This window comes from Garra rufa, chromosome 7, assembly GCF_049309525.1.
Source record: "Garra rufa chromosome 7, GarRuf1.0, whole genome shotgun sequence".
In the NCBI taxonomy this organism is placed as follows: Eukaryota; Metazoa; Chordata; class Actinopteri; order Cypriniformes; family Cyprinidae; genus Garra; species Garra rufa.
Window position 1 is genome coordinate 6,767,866 of NC_133367.1, and position 24,141 is coordinate 6,792,006.

The 24,141-nt window shown below is 38.3% G+C and overlaps 1 protein-coding gene across 1 annotated transcript in view; it reads left to right on the forward strand.

Annotated features, from left to right (window-relative positions):
• LOC141337881 (NACHT, LRR and PYD domains-containing protein 3-like) overlaps nucleotides 1-24,141 on the forward strand; it is a 134,954-nt gene that overhangs the window by 106,085 nt on the left and 4,728 nt on the right. The window contains exons 9-10 of the mRNA XM_073843458.1: nucleotides 3,190-3,360; nucleotides 18,431-18,604. Of these exons, the coding sequence (XP_073699559.1) occupies nucleotides 3,190-3,360; nucleotides 18,431-18,604 (345 nt within the window). The remainder of the gene's footprint in view (nucleotides 1-3,189; nucleotides 3,361-18,430; nucleotides 18,605-24,141) is intronic.

The following is a 24,141-nucleotide window of genomic DNA, read 5'->3' on the forward strand; positions in this document are numbered from 1 at the left end:
ATGATTTAAAATGAACTCATGTATGTGAACATGTAATTTACCAGAGTGCTGGAAAATCTTGAAAATGCACTTTGAAAGTGCTTGAAAAGTGCTTGAATTTTACTTTGGAAAAGGTGTAAGAACCCTGTGAGCAGGAGTGGAGCAGTCTAATTTCCTTTGGAGTGGAGAGCGCCTTTCTGAAGATTACACTCGCTTAATACACTTAGCAATGTTTCAGTAATTTATCAAAATTTAAAAATAATATTTTCTGCATGGTTAAATTGATATAAAATAGCATTTTTTGATAAAATAAATATAAATCGTGTAGGCCTCGAAGTCACATTTTATTATTACATTCAGAAGTAGGCCTAATGCAGAAGCTAAATGCTTACAAAAACTTTAAGAATGGGTAGGCTATTGTTGTTCCCCTCACACCACAACACATCATTTCAATTTAACAGTATTCAGAAAAGAATAAGAATGAAAAATATAAGCTAGGCTAAATAAACTACAAGCCAAAACCAATTAATGTAGGCTAAAGCGAAACTGAAACTATAATGTTGGGTCTCTCATTCAACACAAATCCAAATGTTTCCGTGTTTTAAGATGTATTTGAATGCCAACAAAATATGTATTATATGAACCTGGCAACCTCACTCATATTTTATTATGATAATAAAAAGTCTTTATTGTCAAGTTAGCATTGCTTAACTGTGTGATCACAGACACCTATCCTTTCTAATTTAATTAGTTCTAATTTAAAATAATCTTGTCGGTTAACGGTTAATAATCGGTTAACAAGCATCGAAAATAACCGAAATGAACATCCCTACTGTGGAATAAGCAATAGTTTGTCTAGTCTTACTAAAAGTAGCCTAAATTCTAAAATCCTGTAAATCTAATTTAGGCTAAAAAAAAACTATGTCAAGTAAGTTGCAAACACTAAGACTTTAAAACACTATGAATGATTTGAAACCTCGGCAGATATTCTGATTTCTGGTTTGCTGTTTCCATAGACCTGCAAACACAAAATGAATTGCTTACAAACATTACGTTTTATTTACAAGTAACATACACAAGAGCATCTTTTAAACAAAATATTTCCTTGCCTGTTTGTTTTCTATTTTTAATAGAAATAAATATTATTAAACAAATTAAATAATAAAAAAATACTATTAAACTAAACGTTTACTATTAAACTTCAAAATGTTAGGAGCATCAAAAAAACAAAAAACAGATCTTGATTCTTCATGGTCGATTCTGATTGCAGATGTTTTACAAGAAAATGGGCTGATTCTGAAAGCCTTTTTTATATATATATATTTTACGCCCTAAGCAAGGGACAAGAATGAATAGTAATATGAGTACATAAACAAAATGTTTATTTTCTCTATTATAGGTACAGCCATTTAAATTAGAGACAACCACTGCATTTTTAAAGAATCTACAGTTAAATAGCAAAAAAATAAAGGACACAGTTCTTTCTTATTAGTGTAGACAATAAATGCAACCATAATCAAAGTAGGCTACTCTTTCAATATTCAAAGTGCAAATAGAGACCGAATTTAAGCATGATACAGAGTTATAAACAACTACACAACTTATTATAGCCCACATACTAATGACAGCATAGATATTTTATGTAGCCATGAGCAACCGCTGGCGACCGGATGTGGGCGTGTCCAGCGACTCGACAAAGTTCAGAATCTCTCAACTTTATGCAAATGAAGAACGACTTTTGGGAGCGACAGCCAATAGGAAAGAAGAAAATAGTGCTCATGTGATCCAGACGGAACAGAGTTTTCATTTTTGCCGTAGATAAACGCATGTAATGGAAAAAGTACTCTCTCCTTCTCATTCATATTTGTTTTTATGCATGGATTCAGTGTATATTTATATTATATTCAGTCTTTTGCCTCAAGTGTTTGTATTTGGCGGCAAGAAACCTAATTTGCCATCAACAATGACGTTAAGCAACCAGTAATGACAACGCCCACTAGCGACCTCATCGCCAGCCTCTGGCCATATGCAGCGACAGAAGTCGCTGCCAGTGTGAACGGGGCTTAAACGTCGTGAGGTATTAAAATTGTATTTGAATGCATGTTTTACTTTTGGTTTCGTTTCAACGACCGTGCGAAACTCTCAGCAGCGCTGTGCGTCCATTCTACAATACAGGAGATTACTTTAACAAAACCATTTGAAATTGCGCGCTGTAAGACAAAGTAATATAGTATATTTTATTTTAGTATATAGAACTGTCCACATTAAAAAAAAACGTCATATCACACACCCCTAATTGCAATGCAGTTTGGGCAGATCCGGAACAGAGGTTAGTTGAGAGAAAAAAAAAAAAGTCCGGTTTCTAGTTCAGCGGAGCGCAGTGTCGGTGACAGAGTGATTGACGGCTAATATCTCACATCTTCATTAAAGGTAATATTATAAATATTAAGTTTAAATGGTTGTAATGTTGGAGAGAACAGTGAACCTGTCACTGCATCATCAGTCTGTGAAAAGTTTTGTAAAGAAATGAAACCAATTAAACGTCATTTATCGCAACTCTCTGTGATACCAATATCGCATATACTGTTATCATGATAACGATAATTATTCGATATATCGTGCAGCCCTACTGAGCGGAGTGCACACGCACAGGGCAGAATATTAAGATGCGTTTCACACCGCTCCTCTTCACTCACATGCTCTGATTAGTAGCAGAAAGTGCTTTGTTCAGGGATGCTGAGGTTTGACATTTGAGAAAAGTATTTTAAATGATGATGGTTAATCCATCAAATGTCCATTCAGATGTGTGCAGTAAATGTCAACAGATAATCAGCTACCTATTGATTGTGATTCATTTAAATGTTTAATTCCAGCCTTTCTGTAGTACCAGTAGTACAAATACTGGGTCAGTGTGGTAACCGCTGATAGGCAGCTGCTTTCCAACAATTTTGTGCATATTTTTGTGAGCACACTGTAAAGAGCATTGTGTTTTTACATCATGTTTTACAGCCAGTGTTGAGCACATGATCGGAATGATTAAGTGTTTAATCAGAATTCACTCAGTAATGCTTTTCCTTGAAACCATGGAACTAACACTTTTAAATGTATATTTCATTGTAATTAAAGCTGTAGATTAACTGTTATTATTTATTATTTGTATTTAGCAAATGTATTTAATCTAATGACTCTGTAATCTTATTTCCGTCGTAGGTTAAATGATTGTGGCTTAACAGACAAAAGCTGTTCAGCTCTGGCTACAGTTCTTGGATCAGATTCCAGTCTGAAAGAGCTGAACATGAGCAATAATAATCTGCAGGATTCAGGAGTGAAACTGCTCTGCACTGGACTGGAAAATATGAAGTGTCATTTGGAGATACTGAGGTAAATTGTGTGACAATAGACCAAAATTGAGCTTAACAAAAACATAAGGTGAAAACCAGACTTGGATAATGAACAAGTCTGTATGTTGTGCATAGAGATACTTTTTATATATACACCTGCCATGGTGCTCTTTTTCTAATTTGGTTTGTCGTGTGTGTGTGCATCGAGGCTTAACTCCTCCATCCGTAATACAGAGGAGAATTGTAAATGCATGACCATGTAAAGACAGAAATGACATACTTTTGTGTAAATAAAATAAATAAAATTGGGCTATTTGATGTGATCAAGGAGAGAGACACTGCAGGCAAAAACATTTTTTTTCGTGCACCTGTCAAGTTTGAGATTTGGGGATTTTTGTGTTTTCTCAGGCTAGTGGAAAGAAACATCCACAAAACACTTAAGTCTTTATTTTGAAGCACTTTATTTGTGTCAATAGATTTCAATTACAATACATATTTTTAAAGGCTTTTTTTGTCTAGATTAGTTTTTCTTCTACACTGAGCCATAAATCTCCACTTCAGTAACTCTTACACACACTAGATTTTACAGTTTTATTCCTGTCTATATCCTGAAGGTTTTTACAGTGGGATTTGTTCATATAATTTGCTGGATTTTATACCATTTATTTCCCAAATAAAAACTTTTTTTTTTTTTTAAATGTGGCGTGAGAAAATGAGACACATTTGACTCTAATATGTCACTGACTTCATCCAGTGCTTAGATTTTTGTACTAGAAATGTATTCAAACTAGCCCATATTGTATTAAATATTAAACATTTTAGAAAACTTGCAATACAAAAAATATTTTTAATTATCAATGTATTCAATCAACTTGATGAGGTGAAGTGAGGTGATAACTATTAGTTGTTTTTTCCCCCCTATTCATCTGCAGTGTCTCATTTTAATAAAGGAATAAGGAATAGACCTGTTCTATAGGAAAGGTAACCTTACACACTGTCACGGCCGTTTCATACTGGGTGCGATGCGAAAAAGCGAGGCATCTTTCCGACGAGTGGTGCTTTCAATTTGATCACTTTCTGCTAATGCAATGCATTTGTCCTCAGATATGTCTATCGTATATGGATTAAACAAGTTTTTTTTTTTTTTTCGCTTAAAAACTCATTTAAACCATCATCATGTTCTTGTGATAACAACTGAGAGGGCGGAAAAAATCCTTGTGAATGATTGTGTCTGGTGTGAATAGCTCCATAGGGATCTATTGTTTCAATTCAAAAGTGTCACTGTGCCAAATGTTTGCATTCAGTGTGAAAAGGCCTTTAGTCTGTCTCAGTTTGTTCTGTTTCTTCATGTCATTCCAGACGGACTGATGATGATGAGATCAGATCTCTGTGTGGAGCACTGGCTTTTGTCAGACTCCTTGTGCCAGAGGCGGACAGTAGTGAAGTATTTTTGATTTACTCAAGTAAATTTAAAAAGTATCTGTAGTAAGCTTTTTCTTTGGAAAACTTTACTTTACTTTACTTTTATTCTTTTTATTGCACTATATTTCGTAAATAAAAGTTGTTGTTAGTTTTACCCTTAATACTTAAGAACATTAAAAATGTAGTACTTGTACTCAAGTAAATATTTAAAATATTAAAATTATTAAATTTTACTTGAGTAAAAGTAGGAAAGTAATAGATTTCTAATGTAATTAAGTATTAAATTATATTTAATATGAAAAATAGTGCAGCAAATAGTACAATATTATGCTTTGGAATATTTTGAAGTAAAGTTTTCTAAAGAAAACATAAAGTACAGAAACGTGAAAAGTACTTCTATAGCAGAGTACTTTTACTTCTACTGTCCGCCTCTGCTTTGTGCACACAAAAATCTCACTGGATTATTACAATTAATGGCAACATGAATGTTAACTGTAATGTAAACTGATATTTACATTTACATTTACATTTATTCATTTAGCCGACGCTTTTATCCAAAGCGACTTACAATTGGGAATACAACAAGTGATTCATCCTAAGGAGGCAGATCAACATAGGAAGTGCTCAAAAATACCATATATCAGGCGTTGTTAAAAGAGTGCAGGCTAGAAGGAGAAGATCAAAAAAGAGAGGAAAAACAGGCTAGAAGGGAGGATCAAAAAGAGAGGAGAATCTTTTTTTTTTTTTAATTGAGTCACATAGTGTCGAAAAAGATGGGTTTTCAGCAGTCGTTTGAAAGCTGTTAAGGAGTCTGCATTCCGGATAAGGGTGGGAAGATCGATGGGGTAATTGTTGATGAACCTAACTGGATGGAGAAGTCATGCTGTAGAGATGGAGTGGCAGGAAAGACATGGAGTTCCGTCTTTGCTAGATTGAGCTGTAGATGGTGTTCCTTCATCCACGCAGAGATATCCGCCAGGCAACCTGAGATCCGTGCAGCTACCGATGGATCATCTGGTTTGAGTGAAAGATAGAGTTGTGTGTCATCAGCATAGCAATGGTAGGAGAAGCCATGTGCCTGTATGATGGGGCCCAGAGATGTAGTGTATATGGAGAAGAGGAGAGGTCCAAGAACTGATCCCTGAGGAACCCCAGTGACTAGTTGATGAGTTTTGGATACCTCCCCTCCCCAGGCCACTCTGAAAGACCTACCAGAGAGGTAGGATTTGAACCAGTGAAGTGAAGTCCCTGTGATGCCCAGCATTGAGAGGGTGGACAGGAGGATCTGGTGATTCACAGTGTCAAAAGCTGCAGATAGGTCCAGCAAGATGAGTACTGATGATTTGGACTCAGCTTTTGCCGTCCGCAAGGCTTCAGTGACAGACAGTAGCGCAGTCTCAGTTGAATGGCCGCTTCTGAACCCTGATTGGTTAGAGTCCAGTAGATTGTTCTGTGAGAGGAATAAGGATAGCTGGTTGAAAACAGCCCGTTCCAGTGTTTTTGCTATGAATGGAAGGAGCGAGACAGGTCTGTAGTTGTCAATGAGTGAAGAGTTAAGTGTAGGTTTTTTGAGCAGTGGGGTTACCCGGGCCTGCTTAAATGTAGTGGGAAAAGTGCCTGTGAGAAGAGAAGTGTTGATGATGTGTGTGAGCGCCGGTAGGATTGTATGAGAGATTGCTTGGAGAAGGTGTGAGGGGATAGGATCTAAGGGACATGTCGTCGGATGGCTGGAGAGGAAAAGTTTGGTTACTTCTGCCTCCGAGTAAGGACAGAAGGAGAAGAGAGGAGTTCCAGCCGTGAGTGTGGTCAATTTTAGTTCCTGTATGTGTGGAGCTGAGAACTTATTATTGATCAATGTAGTTTTGTCTGTAAAAAATGTGGCGAAGGGGAGTGGAGGGGGACAAAGCAGTGTATTAAATGTTTTGAAAAGGTTGCGTGCGTCTGGAGAATTGTTGATCCTGTTGTGGAAGTATGAAGATTTGGCTGTATGTACTTGGGTAGTGAAAGATGAGAGCATAGACCGATACATACTGAGGTCGGATGGATCCTTAGATTTGTGCCATTTTCTCTCGGCTGCCCTAAGTTTGGAGCGATGCTCACGAAGAACATCGGATAACCAAGGGGTTGTCGAAGCAAAAGGCATATAACATCTAGACAGGAGTTAAGAGTGGAGCATAAGGTGTCAGTTGCTGCATTAGTGTCCAGGGATGAGAAGGGAGTAGGAGAGGGAAGGGAGGAGGATACTAAAGAAAAAAGATGGGAGGGTGAGAGAGAGCGTAGTAACAGGTAGAGGGGTTGGGGGTGCACAAGTAGCAAGATGTAGGTCAAATGTAATGAAGAAGCCGTCAGAGATGTGTAGGGGTTTGACCGCAATGTTGTCTGAAATACAATTTCGCATGTAAATGAGATCAAGTTGTTTGCCAGACTTATGAGTGTATGTAGTGATAACGCGTTGTAGATCAAATGAAGCTAGAAGTGAATGGAAGTCAGCAGCATAGGGTTTGTCAAGGTGAATGTTGAGGTCCCCAAAGACTAGAAGTGGGCTGCCATCCTCTGGAAAAGAGGTCAGCAGCCCATCCAGCTCTTCTAAGAAGATGCCAAGTTGAGTAGGAGGGTGGTAGATTACCACAATGTGGAGTTCTATAGGAGATGTTTCAGTGATTGTATGAGATTCGAATGAACTATAATTGCATAGAGGAGAATGGGTTGAGTATTTCCAGTTGTTAGAAATAAGAAGTCCCGTACTCCCGCCCCTTCCAGTGTGACGAGGGGTGTGAGAGAAGGAAAAGTTATTAGAAAGAGCAGCTGTGGTTGCAGAGTCTTCTGGACGAATCCAGGTCTCAGTCAAACCTAGAATGCTCAGACCAGATTCCACAGAAAATGCTGAAATGAAGTCAGCTTTGTTGACAGCTGACTGACAGTTCCAGAGTCCAACCGTGAAAGAGAAAGGTTCAGTGGAAGAGGTGTCGATAGGACGCAGGTTAGAAATATTGCGTCGACGTGTGCGTGTGATATTAGTGCGGTGTGTAGAGACCACCGGAATGAGTTGGAAACACATGATAGAGGAGGACAGAAAGAAGAGTGAGATAAACGAAAGTATTTCCTACTGACACACTACAGCAAAAGATAGAAATAACTGACTTTAAACCATTTTTTATCTGGTGAAAATACTAGTGGCATAAGACATTTGCACAGTACTATACAGAACAAAAATGTATTACATTGAACACCTGAAATGTAACTTTTCTTTATTTTCAGTCAAATCAGTCACTTTTGACCATAAAGACCACAAGTGTACCTCACAAATTAGGAGCATCAGAAGGTTCAATCTTAAAAGTGACTGTAAGCTGGGCATATCAAAGTGAACTGATATGTAACACTTTAATTTAATGTTCATTTGTCAGATTTTGCTTTACAACTAAGTTTTAGTTCATTTGAATAAGGAATAAAATATAATTATGTTTAAGGATTTACATAGTTTAGGTCATTTCTAGAATAACTGATTAATCATCTGAATGTGACATTTTCATTCTGGTTCTAGGCTTTCAAACTGCAGTATCACTGAAGATGGTTATAAAGCTCTGGCTTCAGCTCTGAGATCAAACCCTTCACACCTGATAGAGCTGGATCTCACAGGAAATGATCCTGGACAATCAGGAGTGAAGGAGCTCAATCATTTACTACAGGGTCCAAACTGTCAACTCAAGACACTGAGGTGAGACCTGATCAAATAATGGTACAGAAATAAATGGGTTATTTATTTATGTTTTAAGCTATATAATAATCTGGACAATGTGTTTCATCAGAATGATCATATCAGATGCTGTGGGTTTTGATGAACTGATGATCAAAGTCAAAGTCTGCTTTATTGTCAATTGTACAAATGTACAGCACATACATACAGAGAATTAAAAATGTGTTACTCACAGACCCTTGGTGCAAAAACATTCAGTTTCACAAGCCAGTTTCTTTGAGCTGATGTTTCTCACTCCTTCTGAAAGATCTTGAGGCTTTTACAGTTTTTCTCAATTGCTAAAACACAATTTCTGAAACCTTGCTCCATTTTCTGAAACCATTAAACACAAAACCTCATCTTCAAGCACCATTTACAAAACCTCTTACTCCTCTTGCAAAATGGAACTTTTTGCCTCAAAACAGTTTTACCTGTGTTCAAAATCAAGCACTGCTCTCAAATTATAAACAAAGTGAGCAAAATTATATACACTATCAAGCAGTCAGTAAACCATAAAACAAAAAACAGAAAAGACATTATTCAAAACATATAATTCTCAGGTAGAAGTACATTTTTAATCTCAAAGTTCAGGCCCATACAATTTGTTCATTGGGCAGTATACAGCCTACAATGCACTGTACTACAGTATACAAGAGACAAAAATCAAAGGAGTAAACATGTGATCAATGTGCTTCCTCTTGTGTTTGGGCTGAGTCAGGCCAGAGCACTTTGCCAACATCACAAGCAATATTGTCCTTCCTGAGGCAACGGGGGAAGAAGCCTCTTGTGTGCTGTATCCAGCCCTGACATGATCCCTCACCTATACAAATACAATCTTTCTTACCCTTCTCCTCTTCCTCTTCCATCTCCTCTTCCTCTTTCTTGCCCTCTTCCTCCTTTTTCTTGCCCTTCTCCTCCTCTTCCTCGTCACCCACCTCGCATAAGCACTCGTCCTCGTCTCACATTGTTTCTTCTATCCATTCTCAGACTTTCTCCTTCCCATCTTCAACAATCTGTTACAACCTGAACTGGCTTATATTGGTTGTGTCACATCATTTGAAAAAGTTAACATCAATTTTGAGTGGTTGTGTTTAACCAATGACATTAGTTCTCTATTTGTATTTGATTGTTGCCTCTCGTGTTTACCAGTATGGATGATATGTGTATTAGAGTGCATAATGTGTTTTGAGAATGAGAATGTGTTTAGAGTTTTGCTGAAAAGTCTAAGGCCCAATCCCAATTCTATTTTCTACCCCTTCGCCTACCCCTCGCCCCTTCCCCTTGTCCCTTGAAACAAAGTGTAAAGGGGAAGGGCTAAAATATTTCCCCTAAGAAATGGGACACCACTACAACACTGTTATACGTCATCATACGTTGTCGCTAGTTCCTAATGTTACATCAGAGGACATGCGCAGATGTTTATCACTCATTCCAAGATGTCAAAATGTTGTCATGTTTCAAAAAGTACAAATGTACGGTGTACGCACCGTTCATTCACATGTGGCCGTAAGCAAAACAAACAACGCATTATCACATGCGCGGCAAATTGCTAATCAGTGTAGTGGTGCCTGGAGAAGTATATATGCTTCATTTGTGAATTTCGTTTTCAACTTTCTATTTGAACGCGTTCGTTTTCTGGATCCTTGGACTAAAATGTTTACAGGGGTTCACTGTTTTAAGAAATTTCTGATCGTAAAAATCAGCTTCTTTTTATTTGTAAGGTATCGTTTTTATTATTATGTACTGATTTAAATTACTGGTGCGGGAGACGTAGCGGGCGCAGGTGCATTAGGCGCAATCATCAAATACATTTCAAAGCAAGCCGGCTCCACGGTCCTGACTGCATCATCACTGCCTTTATTGGGTGTTTTTAGCGAATATTTACATTTATTCACATGACTGGATGTGGTGGACTGCCATGATTTTGGCGAATGCAGGACACTACTGAATAATGCGCATCAGAGGGGATTTAAAAAGTGGAAATGTGTATACACCGTATACCTGCGTACACCCTCCACTACACCACCGTTGCAAATTGCCGTGCCACTGGCCTTTCGTGTTTCTAACATGCAGTCAAGTGTATATGACATAAAAATATATTTTGTAATATTGTGCAATCAGTGCTATCTGCTAGCAAACTTTAGCGATTTTTTTGCAAACGTTTATTTACAAAACAACACCATAAACACAAACACAAGATTGAAGGTAATATACATATAATGAAACATTGTCATCAAAATCCTTATTAAAGGCAAAAATTACTTATATTTACGACTCTGCTTGCTCGAGTGAGCAGCCATGTTGGAAATTTCTCTTAGCCCTTCGTTTGAAGTGAGGTCCTGAAAAATCTTCATTTGGAGGGCTATCTGGCCCTTCCCCTTACCCCTACCCCTCCAACCAAAAGAGAAATGAGACACCCCTACCCCTTCACGTGAACGCGCCAAACGGAGGGGTAGGGCTAAGTGTAGGGGTAAGGAGTAGAATTGGGATTGAGCCTATGTGTGATCTGAAAATTGTGTTTTAACATGTGAAATGGTTTAATGTATTGACAACAGACTGTGCAATTAGCTAAATGAGGTCAGGCAACTGAGAACTTTGTTCAGCCAATGGGTTTTAGTGTTTTAGCAATTGAGAAAAACTGTAATTGCACACTCTGTATATGTAAACTGAACAGACTTCATTTTCAAATATTTATGTATTTGTGTATTTAAATGTTTAAAGAAAAGTTTTGCAGTTACTAGATCTCGTTTTAGTTTTTTTTTTTTTTTTTGTTGTTGTATTGAATATATTTGTAATGCAATGGACCTTTAAATCAGAACTAAATTAATATTGCTTGCTTCATCTTCTCTTCCGCAGGTTTTTGGGTCCTGCTGCAGATGAAGGCTGTCAGTATGTGACTGGAATTGTGGGTAAAAACCCGTTACTCCTGAGAGAGCTGGATCTGAGGAAACATGAACTAGGAGACACACGAGTGAATCAGATCTCTGCTCTACTGGAGGATAAACACTGTCAACTCAACACACTGATGTGAGTATTGCTGCTTTAGTTCAAATCTTACATTACTTTTAATAGTACTGTTATTGTAGTTGATCATATTTCCTCATTAGTTTGAGTCAGAGCAGTTTTTCTCAGCATCACAAAGAGCCACTAATGTGAAGATCCTTCTATTTCTTGCTGGATCGGGTGTAATGGTCAGACAGGGCTGATCTAAATCCTGTATTGTGTGAACTGTTCTGTCTTACTGTTAAGCCACACAAAAGGCATACAAACACAATGTTCCAAGTTTTCTGAAGTTATTTGAGCTTAATGTGAGACACAGATGAATATTTAAGGCCTTACAGTAAAGTTAATGTAAACTCTTTTCTCTGCTGCGTCTGTCAGTCATTCTCTGTTCAATTCAAGCTCTGATCACGTTCAGTTACAACAGTCAGCTTGATAAAACTCTCTCCAAGATCAATCAGTGTTCCCATTATTATACTTTATTTGTAGATAAATGTCTATGATTTTACATATATATGGCTGTTTTTGTTGTTGTTTCTAAATCATGTTTCCAGATGTCTGTTAGAACAAAACACAGCTAGCAAAGACTATAAATATACATTTTTAAGATGCACATTAACTGAAATTGTTAAAAGAAAAGGCTTAATAAACTGTTACTTTTTAATGTGAAGAGTTGCCTGCTGTGACTCTGTGTTGCTTCAAGCGCATCATTTTGCACATCAGATGCGAATACTGTAAACGTTTGTGCTGCACTGTATTTGTTTTGTCCTGTCTATCATATGTTGCTGCCTCATTTAAAAAAAGAACTTTCAATTTTATAGTATTTATATTTATGTAGAAATATATTGTTTTTCATAAATGCCTTTTATAACCACAATGCAAATAGCAATGAGTAACATTTTACAAGTTTTTGTGCTGCACTTTAATTTGTTCCCCACAAAATAATGTTTTTTTCACAAAATGTTTGGATTTATAAAATTATTGATATTGTGTATTTTATATATTATATATACATCTTTATTATTATTATTATTATTATTATTATTATTATTATTATTATTATTATTAATGGAGCACTCTGTGTTTAGTAAGTTGTAGTTTTTTTTTGTTTTGACAACTTTGTTTTCATAACTGCTTTTAATTTAGAGTTTGTGTTCGACAAAATATAAAATGTCTAATTTTGGTGCAGCATATACTGTAAATTGAGCATTTTAAGAATCAGTGGTCAGTATCTGCCTCAAATGTCCTGATCAGTGCAGCACTAAAGCAAATCAACTGCCTTTTCAAAACTTATTTGAATGTCTGCAGTTTAAGGAAATACGTTTATTCATTAAATAAATACATGTGCAAAGTATAATATTTTATAAGCAAACTGTCTTTGTTGTTGACTTGTAATTGTTTAGTCTACAGCTTGTTTGAACATTGATCTGTGAGACTAAAGTGATTTATGACAATAATAGACAGTAACAATTTCATTAGTTAACATTAGCTATTAAATATATTTTGACAGCATTTATTAATCTGTTGATGTTAGTTTATATAATTAATCATTGTTTATGTCACAGTGTATTTACTAATTAACAGAAAACTTTTGAATTTTAAACTACTAGTAAATGTTAAAACTTACATTAACGTTATTAAATGCTAGTTGTTCATCATTACCAGGGCCGTGCAGAGACCTTTAAAGGGGCAGGTCCTCAAAGTATAAAAAGGGCATCTGAAAGAAGGCATTAAAGAGCCCCTCGGGTCCATCACCTCATTGTAGGCATCCAGTTACTTATGTAACAAGTAACAATGTCATTAATAAGACAAATTATGCATTATTTGAAGTTTTAATTGCGTTTCAGGACTCAAACAACAGAATAATATTTTTTTCACTATAAAAGGGGCTCCATAAATAGGGCTGTGCTCAAAACATCAGTGCAGCAATACTGTACTGTATATTGTGACACATTCCTTGCTGATATGTGACCATGGACCACAAAACCGGTCATAAGTGTATTTTTTTTTTTCAAAATTGAGTAAATAAGCTTTTCATTGATGTATGGTTTGTTATAGGACAATGTTTGTCTGTGATACAACTATTTGAAAACCTGGAAGCTGAGGGTGCAAAACAATCTAAATATTGAGAAAATCGCCTTAAAAGTTGTCCAAATGAAGTTCTCAGCAATGCATATTACTAGTTTATGGTATATTTATGGTAGGAAATTAAAAAAATATATTCATGGAACATGACCTTTACTTAATATCCTAATGATTTTTGCCATAAAAGAAAAAAATTCAATGTATTTTTGGCTATTGTTACAAATATTCCTGTGCTACTTAAGACTGGTTTTTGTCATGATCGGGGCTGTGGGTCTCCCCTCAGCCTCCTGAGGTCGCTGTTCCTACACTGCACTTCCTGATTGCATTCACCTGTCTTTATCATTAGCACTGATTCATTCACATCTGTTCACTATTATCTGGTCTTTAAAAACTCTCACCTTTCACTCCTGCTTCATGGCTGCATTGTCTTCTGTCTTCTGTGTATTTTGTGTTTCAGATCCTGGCTCTTGACCGTTTCAGTTTATGTTTAGTCTGCCGTGTTGGCTTTTTGTTTGGTTTGTTTTGTTATAATTCTCATTAAAACATCTTCTCACCTGCATTTGGACCCAGACCCCTTTACTCCACCGTGACAGAATGCAGCCATCCACAGTGGGTCCAGCAGGGAGGATTTCTTTTTTGCCCTTCAGGGAGAAGGTGACGTTGTCCAAAGAGACGGCTGCCATCTGCGCTCGTTGGGCGGCGGAGGCGGTCGCTGAGGCGGCTGTGCCCGAGTGGATGGCGGCCATCTACACTCGTTGGGCAGTGGAGGATGCTCGTCTGGCAGCGATTCCTTGGACGGAGACGACCGCGCTCTCTGTTCCTGACGCGGCGGTGACCGCTCTCTCTGTTCCGGACGCGGGGGTGACCGCGCTCTCTGTTCCGGACGCGGCGGTGACCGCACTCTCTGTTCCGGACGCGGCGGTGACCGCTCTCTCTGTTCCGGACGCGGCGGTGACCGCTCTCTCTGTTCCGGACGCGGCGGTGACCGCACTCTCTGTTCCGGACGCGGCGGTGACCGCTCTCTCTGTTCCGGACGCGGCGGTGACCGCGCTCTCTGTTCCGGACGCGGCGGTGACCGCACTCTCTGTTCCGGACGCGGCGGTGACCGCTCTCTCTGTTCCGGACGCGGCGGTGACCGCGCTCTCTGTTCCGGACGCGGCGGTGACCGCGCTCTCTGTTCCGGACGCGGCGGTGACCGCGCTCTCTGTTCCTGACGCGGCGGTGACCGCGCTCTCTGTTCCGGACTCGGCGGTGACCGCTCTCTCTGTTCCGGACGCGGCGGTGACCGCTCTCTCTGTTCCGGACGCGGCGGTGACCGCTCTCTCTGTTCCGGACGCGGCGGTGATCGCTCTCTCTGTTCCTGAAGCGCCGTTTACCGCTCTCTCTGTTCCGGACGTGGCGGTGACCACGCTCTCTGTTCCTGACGCGGCGTTGACCGCGCTCTCTGTTCCGGACTCGACGGTGACCGCTCTCTCTGTTCCGGACGCGGCGGTGACCGCTCTCTCTGTTCCGGACGCGGCGGTGACCGCTCTCTCTGTTCCGGACGCGGCGGTGATCGCTCTCTCTGTTCCTGAAGCGCCGGTTACCGCTCTCTCTTTTCCGGACGCGGCGGTGACCGCTCTCTCTGTTCCGGACGCGGCGGTGACCGCTCTCTCTGTTCCGGACGCGGCGGTGACCGCTCTCTCTGTTCCGGACGCGGCGGTGACCGCGCTCTCTGTTCCTGACGCGGCGTTGACCGCGCTCTCTGTCCCGGACGCGGAGGCTATCGCGCTCTCTGTTCCTGACGCGGCAGTGACTGCGCTGCACGGGCCTGGCGCGTCCGTGACTGCTCTCTCTGTTCCTGACGCGGCTGTGAACGAGCTCTCTGTTCCGGACGCGGAGAAAACCGCTATCTCTGCACCTGACCCGGAGGCGACTGTGTTCTCTGTTCCGGTCGTGGAGACAACTGCGCCCTCTGTTCCTGACGCGGCTGTGAACGAGCTCTCTGTTCCGGACGCGGCCATGACCGCTATCTCTGCACCTGACGCGGAGGCGACTGCGCTCTCTGTTCCGGACGCGGAGGCAACCGCGCTCTCTGTTCCTGACGCGGCGGTGACTGCGCTGCACGGGCCTGGCCCGCCATCCCTCCCCCTGAGTTGCCTTCCTCCGTGCCTCCTCCCTCCAGACTTTGGGAACGTCTGGGAGCCGTTCCGTAGGGAGGGGGTACTGTCATGATCGGGGCTGTGGGTCTCCCCTCAGCCTCCTGAGGTCGCTGTTCCTACACTGCACTTACTGATTGCATTCACCTGTCTTTGTCATTAGCACTGATTCATTCACATCTGTTCACTATTATCTGGTCTTTAAAAACTCTCACCTTTCACTCCTGCTTCATGGCTGCATTGTCTTCTGTCTTCTGTGTATTTTGTGTTTCAGATCCTGGCTCTTGACCGTTTCAGTTTATGTTTAGTCTGCCGTGTTGGCTTTTTGTTTGGTTTGTTTTCTTATAATTCTCATTAAAACATCTTCTCACCTGCATTTGGACCCAGACCCCTTTACTCCACCGTGACAGTTTTGTGGACCAGGGTCATATATATTTATTATTACAGTGGTCTCTAGCAGCCAATGCTGTGGAGCAGTTTTGAGAAAGAAACGGAACATAAAAGACCATTTTAATGTTTAAAAGATAAAAAATATTTTCCTTGGACCGATTTATTTTGATTAGAAATTGTTGTGTATTAAATTGTCAAACCTAAAGATTTCTTCTCTCAGTTAAACACAATAATAAAGAACAGCTGTTATATTAAACTCTGAGTGGTCACTATTGAAACTATATATGGCCCCAGATGTATTGTATTGTAAGGCTTTACTGCAGAATATAGAAATAAAACAAACCTATTAAGGAAGGAATTTTATTTCACTATTTAAAATATTTTAAATATCAATTTAAGGCAATTTGTGACCCTTTTTAAGAGCCGCAGAAGTAAAATGAACAGTATGAGTAGGATTTGACAATGTACGGTAGAATATTAAGGCATAAAATGGCATGATTTATAATTCAGATACAGCTTCACACAAAACAAAACAAAATATCTTATGCAATGGAATTTCAGCCTTTATAACATTAAAAGGGATAAATCGAGTTTATCATTTATTATATTTATTTAAAACATAAATATCACTGTCTTATTTGTTTAGATTTTAAGAAGGCACATTAACTTCTTTCACATACAACTCTGTGTTTGCTGCATAACAACGTACGTCGATAATTGCAATAATTTGACCATAAAGAGCTGAAAAAATGTGGAAAAGAAAAAGTCACTCTCTGTCACAAGGGGGCGCTTTAAAGTACCCCTGAAATCAAAATTAAAGTTTTTTGGCTTTTAGTATGAATATATTAGCCTTAGGATTATCTATAAGCTAGTGTGCTTCAAAACAATGACAAAATTCGTGTTTACAAGATATGGGCATTCAAAACTTACAGTCTCGTCACTTCCGCCAATATGAATCAAGGATTTTGATTATATCACCACGCTCTTCAGTTTCTCATCAAACGTTCTGACCAATCAAATGCTCTCTAGAGTCCGTAGTGTCCCGCCCCCTACACAGAGATGCAATAACCCGGAGCAGATCATATGCGCTCATATGTGCGATCGGCATGTATTAAACTACACAGCCTCAGCATGATTATGAACACTATTTTGTTTTAGCAAGAGTTTCATATTGAATCTGTGGGGTAATTTATTAGTCTGTGGCTGTCATAAGCTTACAAATGCGGCTTTACCGAGCTCAACGGCTCTGGCCCGAGCGGATATTAATGCAACGCTATTGGCTCTTCAAAATTAGTGGGCGGGGCTGGGCGATATGTTTTTTTGCTCGAGCACCCTCCCCCCTGCACGTGCCTGATCATTAGTTCATGTTAACTAATATAGTTAATGTTATCAAGTGAAGTTTCATAACTTGGATAAGTAGCTCACGTCTTAATGGGTAATTTTGCTGATTTTCAACATTTGCATACCTTTATAACTTTTGTGTAGTTTGTAGTATATTTAAATGAACAATGTGTAGTCTTTCTCCATGTTACCTGCACACAGATATCACCATTTATTTGTCAAAAAAAGTTTGCAAAACACATTGGTTTGTTTCATATCATTAAGATTTCATGATTTTTCTGGTTTATTAGTGACTGTATAGCATTTGCGGTTGATCATCATAGATCTGAGTCATTGTTCTTTCTCTTTCTGTCTTCAGTCTGGATTATTGCAGTATTACAGAGAAACAGTGTCTCATCCTGACTTCAGCTCTGAAATCAAACCCATCACACCTGAGAGACCTGGACCTGAGCTGGAATAAACTAGGAGACTCTGGAGTGAAAAACCTCAGTGATCTACTGATGAACCCACAATTCAAGCTGGAGAAACTAGAGTTAGTATCATTATACTGTACAGCAGTTACAGTCAGATTAAAGTTCACTGTTTAGATTAGGACCACTGGACTCTTGACATCTTTGCTGTGAAACAATCTTTTATTAAGGAAAATATAATCATTTAATATATTTGTATAGTTAAAAATTGTGAACTTCACTCTGAAATAGGTTAAACAAATGATTTGATTTGATTGAATTGATGATTTTCATCTATTGTAAATGTGAAAATAGACCATTTCATTTAGTTAATTGTTCTGTTGTTTCTATATTGATTCTATGTATTGATTGATAATTTGTTGACTGAGGATGAGTCAAGACTTAGATTGTAACTAGTGTCCTCAAATACTCCTGTCTTGGTTTGTTTCATATCATTAAGATGTCATGATTTTTCTGGTTTATTAGTGACTGTAGCATTTGCTGATGATCATCATAGATCTGAGTCATTGTTCTTTCTCTTTCTGTCTTCAGTCTGATTTATTGCAGTATTACAGAGAAACAGTGTCTCATCCTGACTTCAGCTCTGAAATCAAACCCATCACACCTGAGAGAACTGAACCTGAGCAGGAATCAAATCACAAACACAGGAGTGAAACACTTATGTGACGTACTGAAGGATTCACACTGTAAACTGGAGAGATTGAGGTCAGTAACATTCACATACAAGAATCAAAATGATGAAAATCACTTCAACAGTTTAAACCTAAACACTTTATACTCAATATCTCATGATGAGTTTGACTTCACATTATATTTGTACTTTATTTTATTTTTTTACAAGTAATTTTTTTAACTTCTGCTGCATAGTTAAAATATAAAATTGAGTTTTTGAAAGGCAGAGAGAATAAAAACAGATAAGTCACAAACAAGTCACATTTTATAAATGCATTTAGAAATATTTATATAGCGGTAAATAAAGTGAAATGTTTTTTTCAAACATTATAAACACTATAAACATAGCTGTAGTCTATTTTAGTCCCCCTTACTCCACAACAAATCCTTTCAATTTAACGCCATTCAGAACAGAACAAGAATGAAAAATATAAGTAGTTTATAAGCGTCGAGCCAAAATGAATGAATTGAAAGTAAAACTGAAACAGAAACTGTTGTTGGGCTCATGTAGTCTACCTCTCTAATTTGACACAAACCCAAAAACTCTCATCTTCACAATGTATTTGTGTGCTAAACTATTATTTCTGATGTAAACTAGTCTTTGTCCTTCACTCATGTTCAATATGGATGTAAAGGTCATTCTTCACATGAGCAATAATGTGTTTGTCATAACAGCACAGCGGTACGGTGCTCACACTGAACAGCACAGATTGTACTACGGACTGTTTAAATGAAGCAGTCAATATTTGATGTGTTTGACTGTATTTTATTTTGATGATGAACATCTGTAATGTGGAGTTAGAAATGCTAGAACTGATCTGCTGTGTGTGTGCATGAGGCACCAGCGCCATCACTTCAATTATTTCCTTATAACAGCAGAAACAACTTAAATACCTCATTTATGGTCAAACAGAAGAGAGTAGGGCATCATTTGAAACTATAAAGGGTTTACTTTTATTTGTGTCCAATCACAACAAAAATAAAGCATTGTGCTTTTGTTAAACAAAGAAGACAAACAGGATGTGCTTTCTGTCGTCTCGCTTTCCATCAACTTATTTGTGGAGCGCCTCACAAAAATGAGACAAAACTTATCAGACAGTTTTTTTCATTTTGTTTTGTTAAATATATTTCACATATTTATTTATTAAGTTGGTTTGAAAAAGCCCAATTACTGTTCCTTTGCTGGTTAATGCTGGTCCTTTGCTGGTTTATGCTGGTCATGTTGCTGGTCAAGGACCAGCATAAACCAGCAAAGGACCAGCATTAACCAGCAACATGACCAGCAAAAACCAGCAAAGGACCGGCATAAACCAGCTAAGGACCAGCATCCCAGCACCAAAACATACCTAACCAGCATATGCTGGTTTTTTCAGCAGGGTGAAATGCTATTTAAACGTATTCTTCTTCTTCTTCTGAGACTCAAATGTCTGACTGCTGCTTCTAGAGCTTTAACTCTACAAACTCCAAACTCAGTCTAGATCTTCAGACTGATCTGACTCCAGCTGCTGGATCTTTTCAAACTGATCGGAATTACGGTTTTCATATAAATAATGAAAATCTCATAGACTTACGTTGACGGAATGATCAAATGACACAACACTATCGACCATTTCAAGAGCTATTCGGCGGCTTAAGGAAGTGATGTCTTTGGTTCTAGGATGTTTTAGTGATCGAGTGCATTCAAAACAATGGCGGGAGGCGCTTGATGCACAGTGGGATTGTGATCATTTTTATACAATCCTCCTGCTTAAATGTGTAATTTTAAATCAGACCCTTGTCGTTCGGTGGTTGGGTGCTCCCTCTGGGAATGAACTACGATTCTGAGACGTGTTTAACGGTAGATTCCCGAGAAACGTCCCCGAGTTACAGCAGTGAAGGAGAAGGCTGGATAACCAACTCTAGGATAATCAGTGCACATTTAGATTCAGGCAAGTAAATGTCGTTTTTAATTCATTTTGATTATTTGTATTTCTTTACGTTAACTCTTCAAGTATGATGCTGCATAATTTAAAGTAGCATTTTGTCATTGTTTACATTTGCACCTCGCATTTCGATTTGTGTGTAGTAAAAAAGGCAAGTTTTTATTTCTGTTTTATTGCTAACTCTTATGTGGGCTATAACTAAGTTCATATTAGTCGTCTAGTTATCTTGTAAGTTGACAAATGCAGTGAGTAACATGAAAGTAAACTCATATAACGTTGTATTGTGTAACAGTTAACTGCAGTAGTTTACAAAAGGTAACGTTAATAGTAAACATTGTTTCCATCTCATAAGCTTTGGTAATGTTAATTCCAACATACACTGATGGATTAAGCAATAATAGCATTGTGTTTTAAATATTGTGCATTATAGTAATAGTTTTTCTACTTTTATCCTTAGGAGAGCCATCATCTGTAATGTAAGACACCCAAGGACAGCTGATCATCCTGCAGTGCCACACCAGACATGACCATATCAACCCAGACTTGAGGATGATCTTCAGTCTAGTACTTAAAGCTCCTGATGGCCAGATACTGACTGCTGCTTTGGATATTTGTTCCTTCTTTGTCCAGAGACTCATTACTCCATTTCAGTTCAGATGTTGTAGTTGTTTCATTTGTTGAAGCATTTTATGTTCATACAAATATTTACATATCAATACATGTGTTGGAAATAAAAACAGTTGAAAGTGAGAGAATGTTTTTTGTTTATATACAGTAGGCTACTGGTCAAAAGTTTATTTTTTTAATGTTTTTGAAAGAAGTCTCTTATTTTCATCAAGCCTGCATTTATTTGAGCAAAAATACATATAAAAGCTATTTTTTATAAAATAAAATAAAAATTGTGTGATGCAAAGCTGAATTAGCATCATATATAATATGTATATATGTGTGTTTGTCTGTGTGTACAGTAAATACGTGCATAAAAAACATACATAGATACATAAATACTGTATGTAGTGTGTTTGTGTGTGCATTTATTAATCTGCAGTTATACAGGTTTATTCAAAACACCGTAGCCAGCACTGAATTGCATTGATCTTGTTTATTTGTGATCACATGACGACTCAGAGCATTCATACCCTCTTCTGCACTGTTCCACAGCAACAAACTTGACCAAACTAAACACATTTGAAATCAATGACATAAGTAATAACAGCATGAAGCGCTTAGTTTAATGCATACATTTAGCATTGCACTGAAACGATATGTATTGTGAAAAGTAATGTACTAATAAATATGAATATTTGCATAGATATGCAGACTGATCAAGCAATGCAAATGAATTAATCACGAATAACCTCTTCAGATATATTAGGGACAAAACGTGAAGTAAGTTGCACTCTCCTGCTTCAGACTGTCATCCATTGTATAAATAAATGTTCGTCACATTTCCACTCGCATCCAGACTGTGATATGCTTTTAGTTTAATCTCCCATGAACACAACGCAGCATCGATTAGTAGTGTTTTCTATAGATTTAAAAAGTATGCGCTTGTATTGACAGATCAGAGAAACGGCGCTACCGGAAATGCTTCAGGACCAGACAAGTGCAGTAGTGCTCCAACGCGCTTGTTATTGTTTACGTCCTTGAAATGGTCTTTTCAAACTCCAGCTGTCAAAACTCCCAGAATCCTTTGCGACTCAATCAAACTGCCCTTCTATGTAGACTCTATGAAACTCATTCAAACTCATGCTAGCAACTTGCTAATCATGCTAGCAACATGTTATAAACAATCTATCAACTTGCTAATCATGTTAGCAACATGCTAGTGACATGCTAGTCATACTAGAAACATGCTAATAACTAATTGCTAATCATAGTAGCAACATGTTATCAACTTGTGAATCATTTTAACAACATGCTAGTCATGCTAGAATCATTGCTAATCACAAAATGTTAGTAACGTGCTAATCATTGTAACAACATGCTAGTGACATGCTAGAAACATGCTAGTTACTTGCTAATTCAATTCAATTCAAGTTTATTTGTATAGCGCTTTTCACAATACGAATCGTTGCAAAGCGCTGTACAAAAGTTTAGGCTACTACAATATATTTAGTAATTTTAGTATTTAATGGTGAATACTGTATGTCAAGTCGATGTACATATGATATAAATGTTAAAATCAGTAACTGTGTAATCGAACAGATGATGAACACTAATTGCAATGATTGTGCTGTGATCAAACTTGTAAGAAAATTATGTAGTGCTGTATGTTGTTTCAAGGCTGGCATCATCTGCGGTCCTCTGAGGGGTTGGCATCATCTCTTCTTCTGAATCCAGACTGAATCTTGTGTAAATCCTAGTTACCACGGGATGGAAATCCCGTGGCAGAAACAGAGAAACAAATAGAGAAATAATTAGCGTAGCTGCTGTTCCAACTTCCAACCAAACAAAAATGATGTGTTTAGCCCAAGCTGAAGAATATTAATGTGCATTTGATCAGATGTAACTGAAGTACAACGTTATGAGATACATTATGTGAATGCTTGGCTACAGAGATGAGTCTTTAATCGAGATTTAAACATAGAGAGTGTGTCTGAACCCCGAACGTTATCAGGAAGGCTATTCCAGAGTTTGGGAGCCAAATGAGAAAAGGCTCTCCCTCCTTTAGTGGACTTTGCTATCCTAGGTACTACTAAAAGTCCAGAGTTTTGAGACCTTAGGGAGCGTGAGGGATTGTAGCGTAGTAGGAGACTAGTAAGGTACGCAGGAGCTAAACCATTAAGGGCCTTATAGGTAAGAAGTAATATTTTGTAAGTGATACGGAACCTAATAGGTAGCCAGTGTAGAGACTGTAAAACTGGGGTAATATGATCATATTTTCTTGATCCGGTAAGGACTCTAGCAGCTGCATTTTGGACTACCTGTAGCTTATTTATTGAAGAAGCAGGACAACCACCTAGTAGTGCATTACAATAGTCCAGTCTAGACGTCATAAATGCATGAACTAACTTTTCTGCATCAGAAACAGGTAACATGTTCCGTAGCTTAGCAATGTTTCTAAGATGGAAGAATGCTGTTTTAGTAACATAGGAAATATGATTTTCAAAAGACAGGTTGCTGTCTAATATAACACCCAGATTTTTGACTGTAGAGGAAACAACAGTACATCCGTCTAGTTGCAAGTTGTAGTTTAAGAGATTCTGTGTACTCTTTTTTGGTCCAATAAGTAATATCTCAGTCTTATCTGAATTTAACAGTAGAAAATTATTGGTCATCCAGTCTTTCACATTTTTAACACACTCTGTTAACTTTGCTAAGTTAGAAGTTTCATCTGGTCTTGTTGAAATATATAGTTGAGTGTCATCAGCATAACAATGGAAACTAATCCCATATTTCCTAATAATATTACCAAGGGGTAACATGTAAATTGAAAATAGTAGAGGACCTAGGACAGATCCTTGTGGCACTCCATACTTTACTGGTGTTAGCTGCGATGACTCCCCGTTTAAATAAACAAAGTGGTAGCGATCGGACAGGTATGATCTGAACCATCCTAAAGCCTGCCCTTGAATACCTGTATAGTTTTGTAATCGATCTATGAGTATTTCATGATCTATAGTGTCGAACGCAGCACTAAGATCA